The sequence below is a fragment of the Oryzias latipes genome, chromosome 11 (genome assembly GCF_053564925.1).
Source record: "Oryzias latipes strain Hd-rR chromosome 11, Olatipes_Hd-rR_3.1".
NCBI classification, from domain to species: domain Eukaryota; kingdom Metazoa; phylum Chordata; class Actinopteri; order Beloniformes; family Adrianichthyidae; genus Oryzias; species Oryzias latipes.
In genome coordinates this window covers 13,896,138-13,917,447 of record NC_136247.1, presented here as the reverse complement: position 1 = coordinate 13,917,447, position 21,310 = coordinate 13,896,138, and the positions used below count along the sequence as shown (strand labels likewise).

General features: G+C 42.9%; 1 protein-coding gene across 6 annotated transcripts; it reads right to left on the bottom strand.

The window, feature by feature from the left end:
- Positions 1–206: 206 nt before the first annotated feature.
- chd4a (chromodomain helicase DNA binding protein 4a) lies at positions 207–21,227 on the bottom strand. 6 transcript variants are annotated; one of them, XM_011480984.4, is made up of 41 exons: positions 20,899–21,227; positions 20,297–20,501; positions 18,019–18,128; positions 17,550–17,789; positions 15,499–15,617; positions 15,143–15,408; positions 14,884–15,014; positions 14,671–14,800; positions 13,879–14,048; positions 13,562–13,795; positions 11,944–12,147; positions 11,650–11,858; positions 11,320–11,451; positions 11,149–11,248; positions 10,810–11,001; positions 9,887–10,087; positions 9,665–9,802; positions 9,316–9,437; positions 8,829–9,002; positions 8,604–8,745; positions 8,391–8,522; positions 8,195–8,312; positions 7,937–8,061; positions 7,757–7,849; positions 7,498–7,636; positions 7,242–7,411; positions 6,982–7,159; positions 5,835–5,924; positions 5,661–5,752; positions 5,436–5,569; positions 5,134–5,278; positions 4,877–5,030; positions 4,696–4,802; positions 4,379–4,616; positions 4,160–4,219; positions 3,895–4,071; positions 3,711–3,819; positions 3,493–3,625; positions 2,362–2,557; positions 2,106–2,275; positions 207–808 (listed from the first exon to the last, which is right to left on the bottom strand). In XM_011480984.4, the coding sequence occupies exons 2-41, from the start codon at positions 20,358–20,360 to the stop codon at positions 794–796; spliced, it is 5,853 nt and encodes a 1,950-aa protein (XP_011479286.1). In that variant the 5' UTR covers positions 20,361–20,501; positions 20,899–21,227; the 3' UTR covers positions 207–793. The 6 variants fall into 6 exon arrangements, with proteins under 6 accessions (XP_011479286.1, XP_078811001.1, XP_078811002.1 ...); XM_078954875.1 differs by having other exon boundaries at positions 4,696–4,799; XM_078954876.1 differs by having other exon boundaries at positions 13,879–14,045.
- Positions 21,228–21,310: the final 83 nt, after the last annotated feature.

The window sequence follows — 21,310 nt, the reverse complement described above, 5'->3', positions numbered from 1 at the left end:
GGGTCTAGATGACCCAACTCCCAATGTTAAAGTGCCTAGGATAGCACAAGGGTTAAAACACATTTGAGATCCTAATAACCGTTCAATCCTAAGAGGGCAGATTCTCTTTCCATCGATCACATTTTAGCCTTGTAGGTCTCCAACTCCTCAGTTGTTTCAAGATTTTTTTAGAGTTTGAACTTTAAAAAAGTTTTGTGAATCGATATAAAATAAATCCCCTTATTCTTGGAGTTTAATTCTTTCTATCCATTTTATAAACATTAACCTAGAGACATTGTCTAAACACAAAGATGTTTAACTTTTTCTTTCAGAAATCATTACCGCTCAATATTTTGAAAGGAAAGTGGAGGAAAAAAAATGTTAACACATAAAAACATTTTTTTTGTAAATCATAAAGGTGTAAATTCAACAACATACTAGATATCTCCGTATAGGATTTTAGAAAAACGTTTTCCTTATTTTTCCTCCAAAGATTGAAAATAAAGCAAAGACTTTTTTTTCTTTTTTTATTTAGGTCCCAAAAAACCATGATAATAACATTATATCAATAATATTAATACAGAACTTGAAAAAAAAAAAAGGAAAAAAATAAAATAGCTTTTTGTCCACGGCCTCATTCTCGGGGAGTCAGAAGATTTGATCCTCCACAAAAAAACTCTGTAAAGTTCATTAAGAATGAAGGGAGCGAAGTGGGTGTGGCTTCAAGCTTGGGCGCCCAGTCTGTCCTTCGGCCGTGCGCCAATCAGGAATGTTGACATGAGGAAGGGGCTCCGGGTTAGAGACATTTTTCAGTCTACTGCTGTGACATCTGAGGAAGTAAAAAAAAAAAACACTGTTAGACTTCCCGTCACTTGCAGAGAGGATCTAAAAAATAAAATCCGAGTTCCAAAAGGGAAAAAAGGTTAAATATGTACGATATTTGAATTAAAAAAATATTCACAGCGAAACTTAAGGTCTGTGCTATCTGACTGTATATGAGAACTGGAGAGACGTCATAGAAAATGATTTACTTTAAAGTCAATTCTGTTTATTGCAACACAGACGTCGCCATGTTGCAGTTGGACAACATCAGTAAGCAAGGATCGGGTAGAATCGAACTGAGTCATCGTTTCTTTTGGCAACCATTCCTGCCAACAGGACTGAGCTTTTTGAAGCCCCGCCCCAACGAAGGACACAGTTATCAACAAGAATCTCCCATTTGGACTCATCTGACCACAGACCACTTCTACGTCCCCCAATGACGGTTTGGATATGGCTTCCTTTAGCAGACACAGACGCGTCAGTGGACTGAACCTTTGGAGCTTATGGAATGAGTGATGCAGTGTAGTCTGAGGGTCCAAAGACCACAATCATCCATTAAAGAATTTCAATAAAGTCAGTTATGTAGAGCGATTCCTTCAGTTTCTGTCATAGATGAGCTGAAGATCATCAGATCTACAAATCCTTTTTACACTTTGACCTTCAAGAACATCGATTTTGAAGTAGATTTTTTTCATCATCGCTCGATGATTTTTTTTTACAGATCTTCAGTTCTGCACGACTGTCTCTGTAACACATCACTTATTCAGCCAATGGTGTATTAGCCTAATTTGTTACTGCATGTTCTCTTGGCTTGATAGGTAATTTTTTTTGTTCTTATAGCCATTCAGGAACTCATTGAGTGGATACATTTTTAAAATATCTACTTTTAAGATCTGCTTTCCTGCAGGCTGGTAGCCTTGCAACAATTGATGGAGGAAATTGATCAGAGGTCAAATGCCTCCTACAGGAGTTGGGGTTCAAAAAGCGAAAAGTCTGACTTTTCTAATGTTGTAGAAGCAAATCTGTGCAAGTTTAAATGCTTTCTGCAAAGTTGAGGTGGTTTTCAAATATGATCCGTGAATTTCTATGAGGATTTGTGGGAAGAATCACTGAAGATGATGGTAATGATATGGCTTAGAGGGATTCTTAAACAAAGATTTAACTTGTTGTGGTAGCATAGCTGACTTTTGTTAACAACTTTGTTGCTTGTAAAAAATGTTGAGAAAAGTTTTTTATGGTTTTAATTCTATGAAAGTTTAAAGATGTGCCATGTTATTTAAGATTATGGAGTGAAGCTCCGTCACCTGCTGCGTCTGTGGCGGTGCCTCGGGGGCTCTGCTTGCCAGGCGACTCAGAATATTCCTCTCGGACATCTGGAGTCGCACAGCAACAGGGGGTATCCGGGCGATGGTTGCTGGGAGGCGCGTGACGTCTGCCTTCATGTCACTCAGCAGCTCCTCCAGCTGCTTCAACACTGACAAACAGAGCAGAGACGAGTCAAGCCCCGCCAACCGCAGGTGTTGTTAGCGCACCACCAGGTGGAGTTCTGCAGGCGCTTACCTTTGTGCAGAACGGCGTTGGCCGGTTTGTTCCCGGACATGGACTCCTTGCTCAGGTGCTGGTGGGACTCGGCCAGACACTCCACCTCACTGAAGCGGGTGTTGAGGGCCATGGAGGGGTGAGAGGGGTCCTCAGACATGTTGAGGTAGGCCGCTCGGCGCAGCTGCTCCTCGATCACGAGCGCCTGCTCCAGCAGCTGCAGCAAAGAGAAAGACGGTTCATTTGAGAAGATCCCTCCAATCTGTATCATTCAATTCAAGTCCATTTACAGCAAAACTGAGAGACACAAACTAAACACAAACCAAAACAACTTGTACTGTGGGTGGTGTGAATTGTTTTCTTTCACAGCTCTATTCTTATATATAAAAAGACTTGGTGTCATAATTCCACCTGGGCACAAACCACATTTATTATTTTATCTACATTTATCTAATTTATCTAGTGCCGACAGTGGCTCAGGTGGTTGAGCGGGTCGTCCAATGATCGAAGGGTTGGCGGTTCGATCCCCGCTCCCACCAGCCAAAATGTCCTTGTGTCCTTGGGCAAGACACTTCACCCTCCCTGCCTCCAGTGTGGCTCCACTGGTGTGTGAATGTGCATGAATGATCCCGGTGATGGTCAGAGGTGCCGTAGGCGCGAACTGGTAGCCACGCCTCTGTCAGTCTGCCCCAGGGCAGCTGTGGCTACAACTGTAGCTTACCATCACCAAGTATGAATGAGGAATGAATGAATAATGGACACAATGTAAGCGCTTTGAGTGACTTGAAAAGCGCAGATAAATCCAATCCATTATTATTATTATTACATGATCAATTTTCAAACGTTTAGCACTTCCGTGATTTAAAAAGGACATTATCTATACATCACTACCATATTTGGGTCCCTGGATGGTCAAAGTTCAACTGGTTTAACTTGCGTTCAATGTTTTGTACAGAGCCCAAAAACAGTCTTAAAAATGTGTGTATCTACGCATAAACAGGAGTTTGGAATGCGGAAGCCCGAAACAAGCATTTAAGCACATTTACCAAGACTTTGGCTTAGCTTGAACACGCGTTTCTGATGGCGGTGTGAACGTAGCTATAAACAACATCAAATGATGTCTGAAGTATTTAAAACAAAAACCTTTCATACCTTGAATCTTCTGGCGAGGAACTTGTTCTTGATTTCCAGGAAGTTTCCTCTGTTGATTTCTCCTTTAAAAGGCTCGTTGAGGATGGCGAACCGGACGTCATTCTGGATGTCCTGCCAGCGAGCGTATCCATGTCTTAGAGGGCTTCGGTTAAGCACAATAACACCTTCCACTCAGGAGCACAAGAATATCAATAAAAAGCTGATGTTGGAAAGGATACTGGATTATGCCAGCCAGCAGCCAGTAGTCATGGCGACGGTGCCAGATCTCATTGGTTTTCTTTGTAACCGTGGCGGCGCGCTCCTCGTTCTGCCACAAAGAGTGGAGCTCTACAGAGAAGAGAAGAGGGCGTCAGAGAGGAGGACGTCTTTGATCAGCTCAGTTTTGTCCGTCCATGCGAGCACCTGTAAATCCTCCGTCTGCGATGTTGAACATAAAGCGAGTTTTGGCCTTCTTTTTCTCCTCGCTCACGCTGCTGGCCGAAACGGCGGTGGCTGACGCTGCGCCCTCTTTGCTGCCGTCTCCGTTCTGCAGTTTGGTGGCCTCTTCTGGCTTTGGAGCTTCTTTCTCATCCTTCAAATCTGCACGATCAAAATGAGTGGAGTTCAGAAATCAGCCGAAATGTTCCGTTTAAAAAAAGGAAATCAGGAGGAGAAAACAAGCTGCTACCTTTCTTTACATCTGGTGGAGTGGTGTCCATCTTTTCTGTCTTTTCTTCCTTATTTTCTTCTTTAATAGTGAAGAGAATTTTTTTTTATAAAAATTAATCACAGATTAATCAAATATTATCTTTGTCAAAAAATAAAACCGTAAATATCAACCAATAACTTTTTAACATAAATAAAAATTAAATCATCTGACAGTATTAACTTTATTTTTCCCCCTAACCTTTCATTTCCGAGTCCCCAGGTTTGACCTCTGACCCCTCCGTTTTAGCCTCTGCAGGCGGCTTGGTTTCCTCTTTTCCCTCTGGACTCTTCTCGTCTCCGCCTTCCTTCTCGGCCTCCTTCTCTTTGGCACTCTCGGCGTCGCCGTTGCTCGGCTTTTCCGTCTCCATGGCCTCCACGCCGTTCTTCTCCTGCTCTGAAGTGAGACTCTTCTCCTCCTCGTCTGGTATGGCGATCACCTGTGAGCATCAGGGCTCTGATTACATCACCTCTTCCTCTTTAAGTGAAATAGTCTTCCTCAGGTCATCACAGCCTCACCTCGTCGCTGCCTTTGACAGGATCTTTGTCGTTTTTCTCCGTCTCTGTCTCCTTCTTCACCTCCTTCTCTCCATCCTTCATCTCTTCGTTCTTTGAAGGGTCGTCTACTTCAATGAGACAAATCTAGTGAGTGTTTCTGTTTTAGTGTCGACTGAAAGTCCAACCGGCTGCTCCATCCTACCTGCAGCGGGGGTGTTGGGCTGCGTATCGGCGGGGGTGCCAGTGGACGGAGTTTTTCCGGGGGAGTCCGGTTGAGCTGCGGCCCGCTTGTTCTCCTCCAGCTCAGCCATCCAGGGCATCGACCACTGCCCGTTGACATGCTCGAACTCCTGCACCTGCAGGACGAAGACAGCAGCCGGGAGAACTCCTCAGATTAAACCAGATTACCCACTTGGTATGAAGAAAGCAAACGGGGAAACGCGCATAGGTTTTTTTTACCTTCTTGCGAATAAGCGACATAACTCCAATGCGAGTGAGGACGTGCTGGCGTGACAGGCCCTCTCTGGGAACGCCGTCTGCAAAAGTCTCAGCTCCGTCAGCTCCCGGTTCACAGAGGTGGCGCATAAACAGAGAGACATAGGCCCTGAAGGGGGGTAAAATAGTGTTACATCAAAACAGAGCAGGGTGACAGCATGCTATATTCATAGCAGTAAAGCATCTAAGAAAAGAAAATATCTAAAAAAAGTATCTCAAATATGAAACTTCAGAAGGGTTATAAAAAATAAAGTAGAATTTCGTACTTGAATTCTTTCTCGGATTTCCCTCGTAGGTCTCGGACCAACCACTGGGTGGTAAAAGCATCTTGAGGGGGCATCCCATAACGCATCACAGCGTTCAGGAAGGCCTTCCTCTGCCGAGAGTTGAAGCCCAACACCTGGACAGCAGATCAGACTGTTTTCATACAGGAAACTTGTTGGTGTAGTTTACAGTTTTACCAGATCCAAGTAGGTGGGAAAGCAGCTCACCTCAATGTTGCCTCCCACCCTGGCCAGCAGGGGGGGCAGTGGCTTGTCTTTGTCGTTCCTCAGGCCCTTCCTGTTCGGCCTGCGGGAGTTTGCTGCAGAGGCATCATTGTGGTTAAACAGCTCATATAGTAAACGCTTCAAAACCAAGAACGCTGCGTTACAGAAGTTCTTTACCTTCCGATCGCTCATCAAAGTCCTCGTCACCTTCCTCTGACGCCACAGAGTAATCCGATTGGCCATCAGACTGGTCATCCTGCCAATCAGCTTTGAGACAAAAGCAAAGAAAGGATTCTCTTCATTATTCAGAAAAAACACTTAAGCCAAGTAGAAGGAAGCTTCTTAAAAGATCTAAACTTGTCTTTGTTGAGAGGACACCTCATCTGTTTAGATCACCATGTTTGCTTTTAGCCCAAACACGACTCTGCCTTAACAGCAGATACTAGACGGTTCAGTGAAGCATCTTTTGATACAAACATGAAATACGACTTTTTTTTTTTTAAAACAGAAAAAGGAGTTGAAAGAAAATTAGATGATGGTAAACTGGAATGTTTACAAGTAGATTGGGAGATTCTCTTTTTAGATAAAAAATGGGATTGAAGGCTAGGCAGACAGAACAGTGGCGAGTTTATGCTGTTGTAAAAATATTAGACTCATGTAAATTATGGAAATTTACATAAAAGGGTTACGCAGACAGGAAGTCAATGAGTGTGAGAGAAAGTGAAGGACATTAATGGGGAGAAAAATGACTCAGATTTGAAAACATGCATGCAGATTCTTTTCAGTAAACAACGGCAACAAAAAGATATTTTTGGTGTAAACTTTTGGAACGTGTTCGGACAGAAGCAAACGGCAGCACTATTCATCCCCGGCAACAGTTCAGTAGAGAGGGCTGAATTTTGGAAATAACTGCCTTTAAAGTGTCAGGAACAAGGTTTTTAATTAATAAAAAACATAAAAAATAGGGGGAAATAAATTCAGCATCTGTCTTCTGTTAGACTTTTTGATGTTAGATCAGCGTTATGCTCTGTATGAGGAGCTTTTTTTCATTGCAGCACTGGAGGACACTAATCTGACTTGAATGTGAAGTACTTTTGAGATGTACTTATATTGTTTTCTTTAAAAAATCCACATGATAGCAATGCCTTTTCAAATGCACAGAACCTTGAGCAGAAACACATCTACCAGTAAATTCAAATAAAAGTCAAACCTGCAATCCCTCTCATTATTGTTAAGTTCTTATATGTTGTATAAAAATGAAATATTAGTAACCGAGCGAGCACGACTTCAGAATAAAATAGCCCGGTGCTGAATGAACATGTACCTCGATCTTCTTGTGATCCATCGTTATAGTTGACCTGCTTGCGGATGCGTTTGCCTTTGCCAAGGTTTCGAGCCAGATCCTCCTGCTGCTGCTCATAATGATGCCGCAGCAGCTTCTCCCAGTAGTCTGGATCCACGCTCTCCTCCTGCTTGATGATTTCCCGCTGCACCTCCTCCTCCTGAAGGAAGTAACACACTCAGAACTGGGAAAAAGTAACAGAGAAAGGCCTGCTGCTGCTTCTGCATGCATGTGTGGCTCACCTCCTCCTCCTCGTCTTTGACCACATACTGAGCCACCTTGAAGGAGCTCAGGTACTCGTTCATGCTCTGCAGCTCTGTGTCGTCTGTGGCATCCTGGTTCCTGTCCAGCAGTCGGTCGATGGCTTTATCGTCGTAGTGAATGATGCTGCTGTCCTCCTCTTTGTTCTCACCTGCAGATGTGTATTAAAAAAAGATGAGCCAGCTGAGCTCGCTCCCTCACCATCTTTCCCATCTGTTTGAACAGATCCATCCTCACCTTCACCCTCATCCTTAAAGAGCTCTTCTGTTCCAAACTTGAGGATATCGTCCAGCTCCTGCTTGGACATGGAGCCCGTCTTAGATCCAAGACCAGGTCGGACCACCAGGTGAGTCAGCATCATCTTCTTTTTAGCAACCTGAGGAAGAGATCAAACAAGAAGAAAACGTTACGACTCAGAATGTAAAAGGTTAGTTGAGAGAAGACACATTTCAGTCTGCTATACAAAGTTACTTTATTTACTTTCAAACTTGCAAACCTGAGTGATTCTCTCCTCCACTGAAGCCTTGGTGACAAAGCGGTAGATCATCACCTTCTTGTTTTGCCCGATTCGATGAGCTCTGCTGAAGGCCTGAGTTCAGAGGCAGAGGAGACGGATGTCAACGCACACAAGCCACCCGCTGCTACTCTGAAACCTAGCGGTAAAACAGAGTCGCACCTGGATGTCATTGTGAGGATTCCAGTCTGAGTCGTAGATGATGACGGTGTCGGCTGTGGCCAGGTTGATGCCCAACCCTCCTGCCCTTGTTGACAGCAGGAAGGCAAACTGCTGAGCTCCAGGAGCTGAGGGGAGAAGAGGAAATCAAATCTGTACTTTTTGATGTCTAAACAAAATCCAAAAATGGATGGACTTCATATCTGAAAAATATGTAACAAAGAAAAGTGAATAAAGATAACAGTTTGTTTCTATTTTTACCATTGAAGCGGTCTATAGCTTCCTGTCTCATCCCTCCTGTGATTCCTCCATCTATCCTTTCATACTTGTACCCTTCGTTCTCCAAGAAGTCCTCCAGCAGATCCAACATTTTTGTCATCTGCAGACACCAGAATCCAAATGAAATTCAGCAAACATAGGAGGGAGACTATTTTTTTCAGTTCATTAGGAGTCTCACTTGAGAGAAAACAAGCACTCTGTGTCCGCCCTCCTTCAGCTTCCTCATCATCTTCTGCAGCAGCATCAGTTTCCCAGAGGACTTTGTCAGAGCACTTCCATCGTACATCCCGTTTGGCAGTTTGGGAGCTTCCTGTTTGGAAGAACCGAACATTCACCTTGATAGAAAAGGGGGAGGCTTTGACGGTCATTTGTCTCTGGCTGTGGGTCGTACCATAGCAGCTGCAGGAAAGAGGTAGGGGTGGTTGCAGCATTTCTTGAGGTCCATGACGACATTGAGCAATGAAACCTGGTTGCCTCCTCCTTTGGTGTTGAGGGCCTCAAAGTTTTTCGTCAGAATAAATTTGTAATACTTCCTGCAAAAAATGTAATTAAAGAGAGAAAAGATTTAGCCTTACTTTTGCCCCCTTTTTTACTTATTTGTAAAAGGAAGACTCACTTCTGCATGGGGCTGAGCTCCACTCGTACGATCAGCTCAGTCTTAGAAGGCATGTGCTTGAAGACGTCAGCCTTCAGCCTTCTGAGCATGTGCGGACCCAGCATGTCGTGCAGCTTCTTGATCTGGTCCTCCTTCGCGATGTCAGCAAACTCTTCCAGGAAGACCTCCAAGTTGCTGGGTTCAAATACAGATGGGTGAGCAACAGACAGTCTTCAGTGTCCTTTGATGATGCTAATAAATGCAAATCGTAAATGACCCCCAGAGGCATTCCAGATACATGTTTGCTTTTCAACACAAGAGTTAAAGAAAGAGAAGGGGAAAATCATCAACAAAAAGCAGAGTAAGCAGGTAAATAAAAAATAGAAAACCTACAATTATCTGATTTTTTTTTAAATTAAGCACAAATCTACAGCACTTTTGTTCCAATATTCAAATCTTGTCATTTTAGGAATCCCTATAGAAAATGATAAACCGAGGCCAGACGTACTTGAACCTCTCGGGCGTGAGGAAGTTGAGCAGGTGGAACAGCTCCTCCAGGTTGTTCTGCAGAGGGGTTCCAGTCAGCAGCAGCTTGTGCTGCAGAGAGTAGTTGTTCAGGACCCGGAAAAACTGAAAAAAGACAAAAAGAACAGGTTTTAAATGGTTTCAGACAGAAAATGTGCATTTTGTTTTTAAATTTATGGTTAATTAGAGGCAGACTGAAGAAGTTTCAGATCTGATGAGATGTTGAAGAACTAACGTATTTCAAGATCAGGTAGAACTACAACTAAAGCAATAACTGTGGTTCCAGATTGGCTGGATTCCATCTTGGTTGTTATTTTTTGATAAGCTTGTACCTTAGACTGGTTGTTTTTTAGCCTGTGAGCCTCATCCACCACCAGGCAGGCCCAGTCAATGGAGCCCAGGGCGGCCATGTCGATGGTGATCAGCTCGTAGGACGTCAGCAGGACGTGGAACTTGATGGACGAGTCTTTCTGTTGAGGTGAGAGCGGCAGCACAGAAGCTCAGCACTTTATTCAATGCTTGTGGGTTTCCTTTCTTCTTTATCAGCTCCTAACCTTCATCCTAGACGCCCTCTTGCCTCCTCGGATGGCATTGTCCTCAAAAGAAAACTCGTTCTCCCTGATGACGGCTCGACTGTCCTTGTCTCCAATGTAGGTCACCACGTACATGTCAGGCGCCCACATCTCAAACTCCCTCTCCCAGTTGATGATGGTGGACAGAGGGGCGCTGACCAGGAAGGGACCCTTGGAGTGACCCTGGAGGACACGAGTTAAACACAAATGATGCACGTGATTTACAGAGACCAGAAACTCCCAAAAAACAAAAACACACAAAAAACAGCATTTATTAGTGCCAATTATTTTGATTAATTTATTTTTAATTTAATTGAAACAAACCAAAATAAAATTTGGAGTGGTACACAGTAATTGTTTATTGTTTACTGTTTTCAAACAAGATGTCAGGAAGTTGGCATTAATTTTATTTTTTTCACATTTATTTGTCGTGAAAGGTTTACATTTTAGAATAAAACAATGAAGAGCTAAACTTGGCAAACTGCAAGGATTTTAAAAAAGTAAATATTTACTATTAGTCGAAACCCCCTGTGGCTATGACAGGAAGTGTATTCTGGCCTCCCACCTTTAGGTGGCAGTAACCACATGCATAATAAGTGTTTACTACCAACAGATCCAAGTTAATGTCGTCTGATTTCATCTGACCTCAACAAAATGGCTGAGTGGCTTTTTACTAATTAAACAGAAATAAAAAAGTCAAATCATTTTAGAAGAACTTTTCAACTAAAGATTGAGGAATTTTGGGGGAAAAAGGTTGTGTTTAAACATGAGTCTTTTATTTTCTTTTTTTCTTTTTGTTGCCAAAACCGGTTGAGAAGCAGCACTTCAACACGCAGCAGTTGTTTGAGTGTATGCGGCGGCCTGAGTGGGTGCGGCGCCTCAGAGTACGTCGACCTTCCACACACCTCCTTGTACAGCGAGTAGAGGAAGACCGCGGTCTGGACCGTCTTTCCCAGACCCATTTCATCAGCCAGAATGGTGTCGGTGCCTTGGGCCCAAGAGAACCGCAGCCAGTTCAGGCCCTCCAGCTGGTAGGGGTGCAGCGTCCCGCCGGTACTGTCCAGGTAATCCGGCTGTCGTTCGAACTTGATCGTCGGCTTAAAATGGAAATAAAAAGGTAGGACATATTTTTTAAAAGAAGTAAATGGTAAGTATTTAAAAAACAATCTGGTTATCCTAGTTTGTGGGAGTTTTTTTACATTTCTAAAAATGACAATGTAAAAACATTTTTCCTGTGAACTCACATCAACCACAGGGTTTTCAGGAGGCCTCTCCGGTCGCTTCACTCTTCCTTTTACTTTGATCTTCTTCCCAGGTCTCCCGTCGTCTCCCATCATCAGCTCCCTGGAGCACAGAGATTATTGAACAGTCTGTCTACGCTGCTTGTAAAAGATTCTAGGCTGAGCAGCTCTTGCCTGTGGTTCCAGTACTGCTGCTTGTAGGGCTCAAACTCCGGTAGATCCATGTCCTCGGCCTCCCAGGTGGCCTGATCGTACGGCAGCTCCCTCCACTTGATCAAATAATGGACGTTGTTTTTTCTGTCCACACTGAAAAACCCAGAAAACGTGACAGCGTTAACTTCTTTACCATATACTCTACAATTCTGACTTTTTGGCATTTTTTCCCCTAAATACAGACAAAATCTGAATTTTAATCGAAATTTTTTTTCATTTGTTTTGTTTTTTATAGGGAAGTTGTGAGTTAAACCATCTTTGTTGTAAACAGCTGGTCTTGTGGATGCTGACCTGTGGTTCAGGATGCGGTGAATCATCAACCACTCCATCTTTATTCCAAAGCGGAGGTACTTCTCCTCCAGGTGAACATATGTGGGATCCTTGCTCTTCCTCTTGACACACTTATCTTCCTCTCCTTCCCCAAAGTCGATGGGCGGCGGTTCATCCATGTCGTTCTTTCTCTGGTAGTTCCTGAACATCACCTGGCAGTGCATCTCAAGCTACATGGGACAATGAAATGGGGGGGCTTATTATGGAGAATTTCTACATTTTTCGTTGCAGGAAGTTGAGATGAAGTTTTCTCACCTGCAGCTCAGAGACCCAGGAGCAGTGCCAGTACGACATGTTGCACCACTTGGCAAAGAACTCCCGCTCTGCCCGCCCCTTCAAGGGGGGAGGGTCGGGGGCATCAGATGCCAGTTCTGGAGGGCGGGGCACCACCGTGGGGGGCGGGGGCTCTCCCCATCGCCATGTCAAGATTTTCTGTACCTTTCCTTTCATGGGTGGACACTGAAAAACAGGAGTGGTTTTAAACTTTTGACTTCATGACCCAGAAGTTTTTCATATAATGGAAAAGTTTCAATGACTGAAAAAGCTGCTTCTCAGGAGCAATTAGTTTGTCTATAGAAGAAAATGTAACAAGGTCAGCTATAGTCTGACGTGCTTTCCTAGTTGGCTCCCAGGAAACTCAGAAAAAAGATCAAATAACACAAGGGACAAAGACTTCATCTGGACAGTATGGTCCAAACCAGAGCTTGGGTAGTCCACTTTGTTTAGAATAAACTCTGGTGCTGACATAAAAAAGAGAAACTTGTAGAGTTCAGATGGGATATAAAAGCAGAAAAAGACAAAAAAACAAACATTGAGCATTGTCTTCTGAACAGGCGTAAAGTACAAAAGATATGCAAATACTATTGTTGTTGTGATCAGATATCATCAGTTAAGGGCAACAGTAACACTGAATGAGCAGCTTTTAACTGTATCCCTCACAAATATCCTGTTCACTTCTGCAGTGTGAATAGAGACGGGAGCAAACAAAGGTTTTAGGGTCTCTAACAATTCACCTAGACTGTCCTGATCCAAAACATTAAAAAAAAAATTAAAAAAAATAATCAAATGAACTAAGCGTGGACTCCAAACACTCAAACTCTGAACTCCTCTTTTTCAGACTCTAATTCAGAGTCAAACAGTTCTTTGAAGTATGTCATTTTATCTTTTCATCTTGATCTAAATTGTATTACATTTATTTTTTATTACTAGTTTGGTTTAAACCACAAAAGATCCCATAATATTCTCCTCAGTCAGCCATTGTTGGACAAATCCATCATCCAAAGCATAAAAACAAAACCCCTGATGAGTGAGAAGATGTCGACTGAATAAAAGTGAAAAAGGGCTGTTTAAATTTCCTCAGACCACTTCCATTATTTAAAATAATAAAATAAAAACAACATATAACATTTTTCTGAAATAAAATGTGTTGTTGCTTTTTTTAATCAAATAAACCCCAATAATTACTAACCAACCCTTAAGCAGAACTTCTTTCAGTAGTGGTCCTCTGATTTTCCACTGTCAGTCTTTGTTTGTTTTCATTCTGCTGACCGCCTTACTTCTACAAATCCATTTAATAGATTGGGTTTTCTTTGATGTCTGTCTGTTCTGAGGCTTGCCTCCAAACCTATTTCTGAACTCTTTACTTAATACACCTTTACAAAGTTATGAAGCAGCTGCAGTTTTTGAATGAATCAAACTCGCTTCAAGTTTTTTTTTTTAAATCATTAAAAATGTGTTCATCCAACCAAACACACAAAATCAACTTCCACTGGCAAAAACGAGGATCAGACGACACAAAGTTCCAGAAAATTCTCCACAGCTGCTTCCACTGGCACCAGGAAGTCCAGCTTCTCTCCCCCTTTGGTATACTTACTGTGCAGCGAGGGCAGATCCACTCTCCGTTGGGAATCTCGGGGAGTGGGGGGTTGAGACAGTGGATGTGGTACGACGAGGGGCAGGAATCGCAGCACAGCAGCTCTCCTCCATCCTTGCAAACCCTGCAGAACTCCATGTGGTGGTCATCCTCCTCCATCTCTCCTGTCTCGCCATTGTCTTCCTCTGCGTCTGACACGTCCTCTCTGGCTTCCCACTGGATGCCCTCCTTCTCCTGTGGTTTCCAGGAAGAAAAAAGTCACACACCAACACTCCTAATTCTTGGAGGAGATAAAAAGGTGTATGTTTGATTCTTACACAGTGAGGGCAACTCCAGGTGCCCTCAGGCGCCTTCTCCATGTCGGGGTCCAGGCACACCATATGGTACGCTCTGGGGCAGGTGTCACACAGGATGATCTCTCCTCCCTGCTGGCAAACCTCACAGTAGTCCTGGTGGTCGGTCTCATAGCCATCACCATCTTCTGCTTCTGACAAGGGCGGGAAAATATATAATAAAAATGAAAGACAAAAAACTCCCATCACACCCACGAGCCTTGCACTGGATGCTCTGATTCTGTTTGTGACACCGCATTGATGTTTGTGAGAGAAAACCCACACGGTGAGTCACACTTACCCTACAATTCAGATTTCCTCTCAAACAGACTGAGCCAAACGGAAGCCAAACATCATTTCAGAGCAAGCAACCCCATTTTTGAAAATTATTGGCCAGGTAATTTCATCGAGAATGGTTCAAACAAAACTCAAATTTTAGATGACCAGGAAGAAAATAAAAGCATTGCTGTTAAACAGATTTCCACACAGCTAGTCATTTCTCTGTGACCTCCTTCAGTTGATGATGTGAATCCATCCATGGTGTTCTCTGATTGGTGCTTTAGTCTTGTGATGTCGGCGTCGAATCAAGCCTTACCAGGAGGCTTCCCCTTCTAAACAATAAAACTTGGTTGTTTGAGCTGCTGTGACTAAGATGTGGATCTGTACACCTCGTGTCGTGAACACGTTCGCCACATTTCGTCTGAGATCTTCCATGACTCTGTACAAGTGGAGTACAGTTTCTGAATCAAGTTAAGAGAAACCATAAAGAAACTGCACCTTTCTTCTTCTTGGGTTTGTTCTTGGAGGCCTTCTTCTTGCTGCGGCTGTTGGAACTCTCTGAGATGGACACGCTGTTGAGGCTGCCATTTTCGTAGTCGCTGTCGGCATCCGGCTCGTCTTCTTCGCTCTGCGCATGCAGGAAGCAAAGAGTGAGTTTGCAGGAGTGTTAAGATCACTCCTTAAAGTAGATGAGAACATGAGCTGTGGTACCGATGAGCGTTTCCTCTTGCTATTAAAGCCTCCCAGCTTGATTTTTAGAGGAGCCACTTTCTTGGTTTTGGTATTATTCTTCTTCTCCTGAGGTTTTGGCACGGGCTTTGATTTCTTGCGGGCATTTGGACCTGCAAACCAAAAGGTGTAATAAGCCGTTTGACCAATTGAGACCTTAAAAGGTCGATGATCTTTGAGGGTTCATGGCAGTATAGGATAAACACAGTTCTATTCAGCCGTCCCTGCGTCCAGACCGTACCTTTGCCTTCCTTGGTCTTGGCCTTTCGGAGTGGAGGTGCAGCCGCCTGTTGTGGCTCTGCGGGGGCCGGTGGGGGTGGAGCAGCTGGAGTGACCTCTGCTACCATGGTGTCCACAGCAGCAGGTACGTTGGCGGTAGCCAGCGCCGCGTTGGCAGCAGCTGCACCTCTCAGGGGGTTGTTGGTGCTGAACTCCCGCCACTTTGCCCCCAGAACCATCATCATCTTTGACACAGCAATCTTGGGGTTTTTGGCTGCAATAAGTGGTCTGCAGGGAGGGGGGGATCGCGAATCCAGTGCTAAGTTAAAATCCAAAAGTAGACCAGGAAAAGAAAAAAAACAGAAAGGGGAGCTCTACCTGACAAACTGGCTGAAAGCCTTGTAGTTAGTCAGAGATCGGTAATCCTCCTCGGTGAAGACGTGGTCGATGTCCTCCATCCCCCAATCATCCAACAGCTGAGACGAAGACTTTGGCTCCTGCAGGAGCAACACAACATTAGTCCAGCATGTACAAAGCGAATGTTAATGATTAAATCAATCTGGTTTTTATAATTACTAATTTCACGTCTGTTGCAGAAAAACTTTCATATTAATAACAGGGATGTAATAATCTATTGGAGCAGAGATGCTGCTATGTCAATACTCTATAGTGAAACAATATGATACTACTGAGTAACAGTCAACTTGGTTTAGCAAACATGTTTAAATCGTCCCAAACAGGATTCCAGTACTTATGGATACTGTGATCCACATTGAACTATAACTTTCAAAAAAAAAAATTCAGCTGCATGATTACAGATCTTCATGCTCAGTCACAGCACGAGTGACAAACATGTGGGACGAGCTGTGACTTCTGCTTGAAATCTGTGACACCAAACCAAACAGTGGAGTTCAACTGAGGCTTGGAAAGAATCGCTTCTTATCAATTTGTGCATGAAAAACACGACCTCTACAAAGACTACTGAACTCCCTGTGATCACCAACTTCCTGTTTGATGCTTTCATGCAGTATTTTTTAATATGTAAAGTGATTTCACCATAGCTAATTGCAAAATGACTGCCATTCTGAGAACGCAGCGTTTTATCCAGCACAAGACGCAAGAATAGAGCTTTAGGTGTTCGATGAAAAGCCTCTAAAATAAACAGTAACAGAGAAAGGCGTCAATACAAAAAGATAACTGGACTACTTAAACAACTACATTTAATTTTTAAAGGTCTTTTTAATTGAGGTATTTGATTTCTTTTTTTGAATTCTTATTTTGAAGAGCCAATCAATCTTTGAGAAGATTTTAAAATCTTCAATTGACACAGCAATTTCAAAAATGAGTTTAGATCTTTTCACTGAAGATCAATACTCAACACCCCCGAAAATATTCCATGTTTAGCTCTAAGAGAAGTGATTGTTTCTTGACTCGTGAAAACTCAATAATCCTGTCAATGCAAAGAAAGAAAGTCAGCAGCAAATACCAAATATGTTTATATAAAATGTTGAGAAAAAAAATGTTTCATTTTCTCAGACTTCATGGCTCAAGTCTCTTCCAAGAAACAAATCGCACAAAGTTCCACCAGGTATACAGAGAAATAAAGTTTAAAGAGGGGATAAAAATGAATTGTCAGCCACAAAAGTGGCAGAGTAAAACGTTAAGGACTTCCTCCTTTAGCCTTTGAACATTGTGGCTCTCTAAACCAGAATGAGCTGCAGAATGGAGCGAATATATCTTTGCCAATGAATCAAAATGTGTTTATCTAACCAAAAGGAAAAGGGTCAAGTGCGCAGTGCAGTGCTGCGGCTACTAAGAGAGTTGCCATGGTAACAGCAAATATATACACCTTACAAACCTATCACAGACATATGCACAGGCAGAAATCACACCCCAAAGCCATCAGCGCTCCCCCCCCCCCCTGCACAAAAAAAGTGTCATTATCTGCACGGCTTGCTATTGGCTGCGAGGCTCCGAGTCCACCCAACTCACTTCTTTGTTCCACCATCGCTCATATCACGTTTGTCAAACACAAAGGCCATTACAGGTGTACAGTCAAGAGCTGCTCATGACGTACGGGGATGACCAAAAAGGTACTACTTAGTATCAGAAAGCCTTTTAGGAATCCCACAATACAATCGCTTAAAATATTTCAATCGCTGAAAGAAGATATTTGATCTGCACATGTGAACAGTTCATGAATCACGATTACCGCTAAAACAGCTCAAACACCTGGGACATGGAGGATTTTCTTTAAGATCAAGCTAGAACTATTTAAAAAGAAGCTAATGGAAAAATATATTTGACGCTGCATGTTTTTCACAGTGATTCAGTTAAAAATCAGGAAATACTTCTTAAAAAATGTTTCAAAATAGGTGAAAAATATCTGTCTGCTTTTAGCTGCTCAAAGTTTCGGCGCGTTTCCTTACAGAGCAATCATCATCGTCCTCATCATCGTCTTCCTCCGGCTCCGGCTCTTTCCTTTTGGAGGAGCTTCGGTCGACCCCTGCACTGTTCCTTTTCTTCTCTTTACTGGAGCCGCCTCGTTTCTTCTTCTTGCGGCCAGGAGTGTAGTCGCTGCCCTCACTGTCAGAGCGCTGGCCGGGACCCTCACCTCCATCTTCTATCCCGCCTATGTCCATGGGCTCTGGGGAGCTGATGGCCAGCTCCTGGTGCAAGAAAAGCAGAGATCAAAACTGTAAAGCAGAAATATTTTCAAATGACAGGACAGCATCTGATTGGAACTAAAACTTGCAACTAATGAGAGAATTCTCATTTCAGATATTAAAAAATTCTTGCAACATAATGCTAATAAGATGCAGTCGTATTAAGAATTAATCACTGAAAAACAGGACACCAATCTCCGCAGACCCTCTTGACCCACTTGCTCACATTTACCTCTCTGCGAGACCGCCTCTTGCTGCTTTTGCTCTCTTTGCTTTTCTTGGCTTTTTTCTTCTTCCTCACCTTCGGAGTCTCATTCTCCGAGATCTCCTCTTCCTCATCATCTGCAAACCACACCAAAGGAGAGTTTTATTCCACACGATACAAACCTGCTGCCTGTGTCGTAACATTCCTCAAGAGCTCGCTCTGAGGACAGCATGTCTAACAATCAGTCACATGTAGGTTAAGCATGGATGTGCCTTAGTTTGTTTACCAAAACTTTCAGTGACATGGGTACACAAAAGTTTAATATTTTTAAGTTTTTCTATATCAACAGAAATTTCACATCAACACGATTTAGCAGCAAAATATTGCAAAGCTTTAAGTTCTTCCTCTTCTTTGACACAGCATTATGACACAACTTGGCTGTAAATTCATTAACCTGGTAGTCATGGATTAACCCGTTTCTAGCAGCAGTACTGAGATACTGGCCTAACACAGGAGACTCATTAAAATTAATTAGATTTCTATACAAGCAATCCCTAAATGGATAAAAGGGGGGGGGGGTCAAAAAGCATAATCAGACGCACTTTCCAAAACTGAACTTAAAGTTTAAGCTGTGTGGTATCAGCAAAGTAAAAAAAAAAGGTAAATGTTGCAAGAGAGGCAAAAATTTGCCAGTATTCATTCAGAACAAGGAGAAGGCAATTATGCTAGTACTTTAAATATGAAATGAGCATAAAATGTTTCTGGATAAAGTAATCTAGAGGTTCAGCCATCAGTCACAGTACCTGGTAACAACTAAGATCTACAAATCAATCCAAAATGAGTCTTGTTACATTTGAACAGACCTGAGCTATTTTCTTTATAGAACTATTTGTGTAGAAGTTTAAAAATTATGTATGATCCAGTCAAAAGCCAGGACAATAAGAAACACAATGCTTGAGACATGAATGTCATCTGAGCTCTGCAAAACTAAATCTTTATAAAAATATCTGTGTAGAGTCTCAATAATTTAATTACCGGTAAGTAGAATGTAAAAGAGCCGTCGACTAGACATGGTTTATTCTTTATTTAACTTAAGACGTTTCACCTAAAAAAGCATAAACCAAGTCAAGTAGGCTGCTTTATAACCTAATTTATTGGCTTTATAAAGAAAACATAAGAAAAAGTCTAATTCCAGTCAAAGTTTTTTTTTTTTAATGCTGAATGATTTTTTGTGAACTACCATTACCATCAACCCTCAACAAAGTTTAAGTGATTTTTGACACTTTGGAAAATCAATTTCATCATCATCAACCCGTCAGATTAATCACATGACTGTCATTAAATGACTGTCTTTAATTGTATTAGTTTAGTGACTTGGGTGTTTTTGGATTCCACCACGAAACAAAAGGCTCTGATTTGAAGCCAACAAAATACAGCAACCGCAGATGTAGCAAACTGAGGTTGTCGAATTCATTTCATAATGAATAAATCAATAAATACTGACTAAATCCTTAGTTATTTGCACTACTTGTAACTACTCTAACCAGCTCAGGTGAAGACCATGGACAATATTGCATTGAAATACGTCAGGAGCCATTATTTTTGAAGGTCTCCGGTTTACTGAGCACTTTTTAGCTTTAGAGTTAGTCCTATTTACAAAAAACTCTATTTCAAGAACAGTAACGACAGTCTTTGTTGTCGACTTCAAGCCGACTCGAATGAATATTTGTTCTCAACTGTTCCACTGTGTGTACTGCGCGCGCGCTGGTTCAAACTAATCTTACATTACGTAGGTTTCAGCCAGAACGGGGTTTTCAATTAGCGCGTATTTTAGAAGACGACTGACTTGGTGGGGACATCCATTCTGAGATTTGTTAAAAATGTGTACTTTTACTCCCCGTTTCTGCCAAAGGATGAGGAGGGGATGTTACTGAACGTCATCCACCAGCTTTCAAGCTAACTGGCTGCCTCCATCTTGTCATCGACACGTAAAAACATACCGGTAGCTGGCTAACATTAGGCCCCGGGAAACATGCCGGTCTGCCGGCATGACTCCACTACAATGAAACTATCAGCGTTAAAGCATCTGAATGTTATTGGGTAAAACGATTTGCTTCTAAAGAGTGCTAACAGATGCGAAAATGTTCAACGGCCGGTTTGCTAACTACCCGGTAGTTAGCCGCATTGGGAAGCTAGCGCCATGCTAACACAACATGATTGATCTGAATGTCAAAAACATCTGCTCGGGCTAGCACACACACCGCGAACGCTAGCCACTTCGGCTAACGAGCGAGGCTGATCTTACCTTGCATTATTAGGCGGTCGTCTCGGGCTCCATAATCATCTCTGTCATCCTCACTTCCAGACATAATGGATAGCCGAAAACTTTCTTTTAGTTAGCTAACAGTTTAGCTAACAAAATAAAGTTATTGGATTTTGGATTAGCCAGAGTTCGGACCCAGATTGGAGTCGGTCCAAGTGTGTAGAAACGAGGGGGCAGCCAATCAAGTCTTAACAGGACAAATGGGAACACAAAAGAAAACGGAAGTCGGTTATTAGGAGCTAAAAGCTTTCAAAACACAGTAGCCAGTAAGCCTCCGAGGGATTCAACAATCACCGCATGGACTTACAAATCTAACTTTATCTGGTTATCAAGTTGACATCTTTACAAATGTTCGCCTCTCACACATCTACACGTTCCGCTGACATCTTGACACTATATCGCTACTTTCGGTGCATTAGCATGACCATTAGCCGAGCCGAACCGGCGGGCAGGCTCACATGTGAGCCAAACTGCAGAATTGTAGCAGAAAAAAATACTCCGCTCCACAGCTTCCGTACCCTCAACATCTCCCCGTGACCCAAGACCAAGTCAATTTTCAAACCCAAAACTAAGACAGTACTTACAACTTGATCCCCAAACTCCAGGATCAGTTTGTCAATAGGTCAATACTTGGAAGCTTCTTTTTCTTAAGGTAACGGTGCACAGGTAATTAAAATATATGTCGGTGTTTTATTTTTGTGGTAGCGTGTGCGCACGACGTCGTCTCCTCTTTCTCTTCTTCGCACACCACACACCCCGCGCTCGCGCGCGCACACAAAGAGATCAGGGGGCAGGCATCCCATAATATCCACACACACACACACATACATATACACACATTTTACTCACCCCTCCCCCACTCTGCATAGTTACCTTGCTACGTACAGACCATAATATTCACCCCCCACACCCCCCCCCCCCTTCAGTCTCTTCCCCATTCCTCCATGCACATCACCCCTCTCCACCCCTCCCTTAGCAACCACGGTTTCCATGGAG

What these genes read in the sequence shown, in the direction of transcription:
- chd4a (XM_011480984.4), bottom strand. Translation starts at nt 20,360, where the DNA reads ATGTCTGGAAGTGAGGATGACAGAGATGATTATGGAGCCCGAGACGAC. An exon ending in TAAAAAACAACCAGTCTAAG is followed by an intron (nt 9,438 to 9,664) that starts GTACAAGCTTAT and finishes GTCTTTTTTCAG; the next exon opens with TTTTTCCGGGTCCTGAACAA. An exon ending in ATCCTCACAATGACATCCAG is followed by an intron (nt 7,850 to 7,936) that starts GTGCGACTCTGT and finishes CTCTGAACTCAG; the next exon opens with GCCTTCAGCAGAGCTCATCG.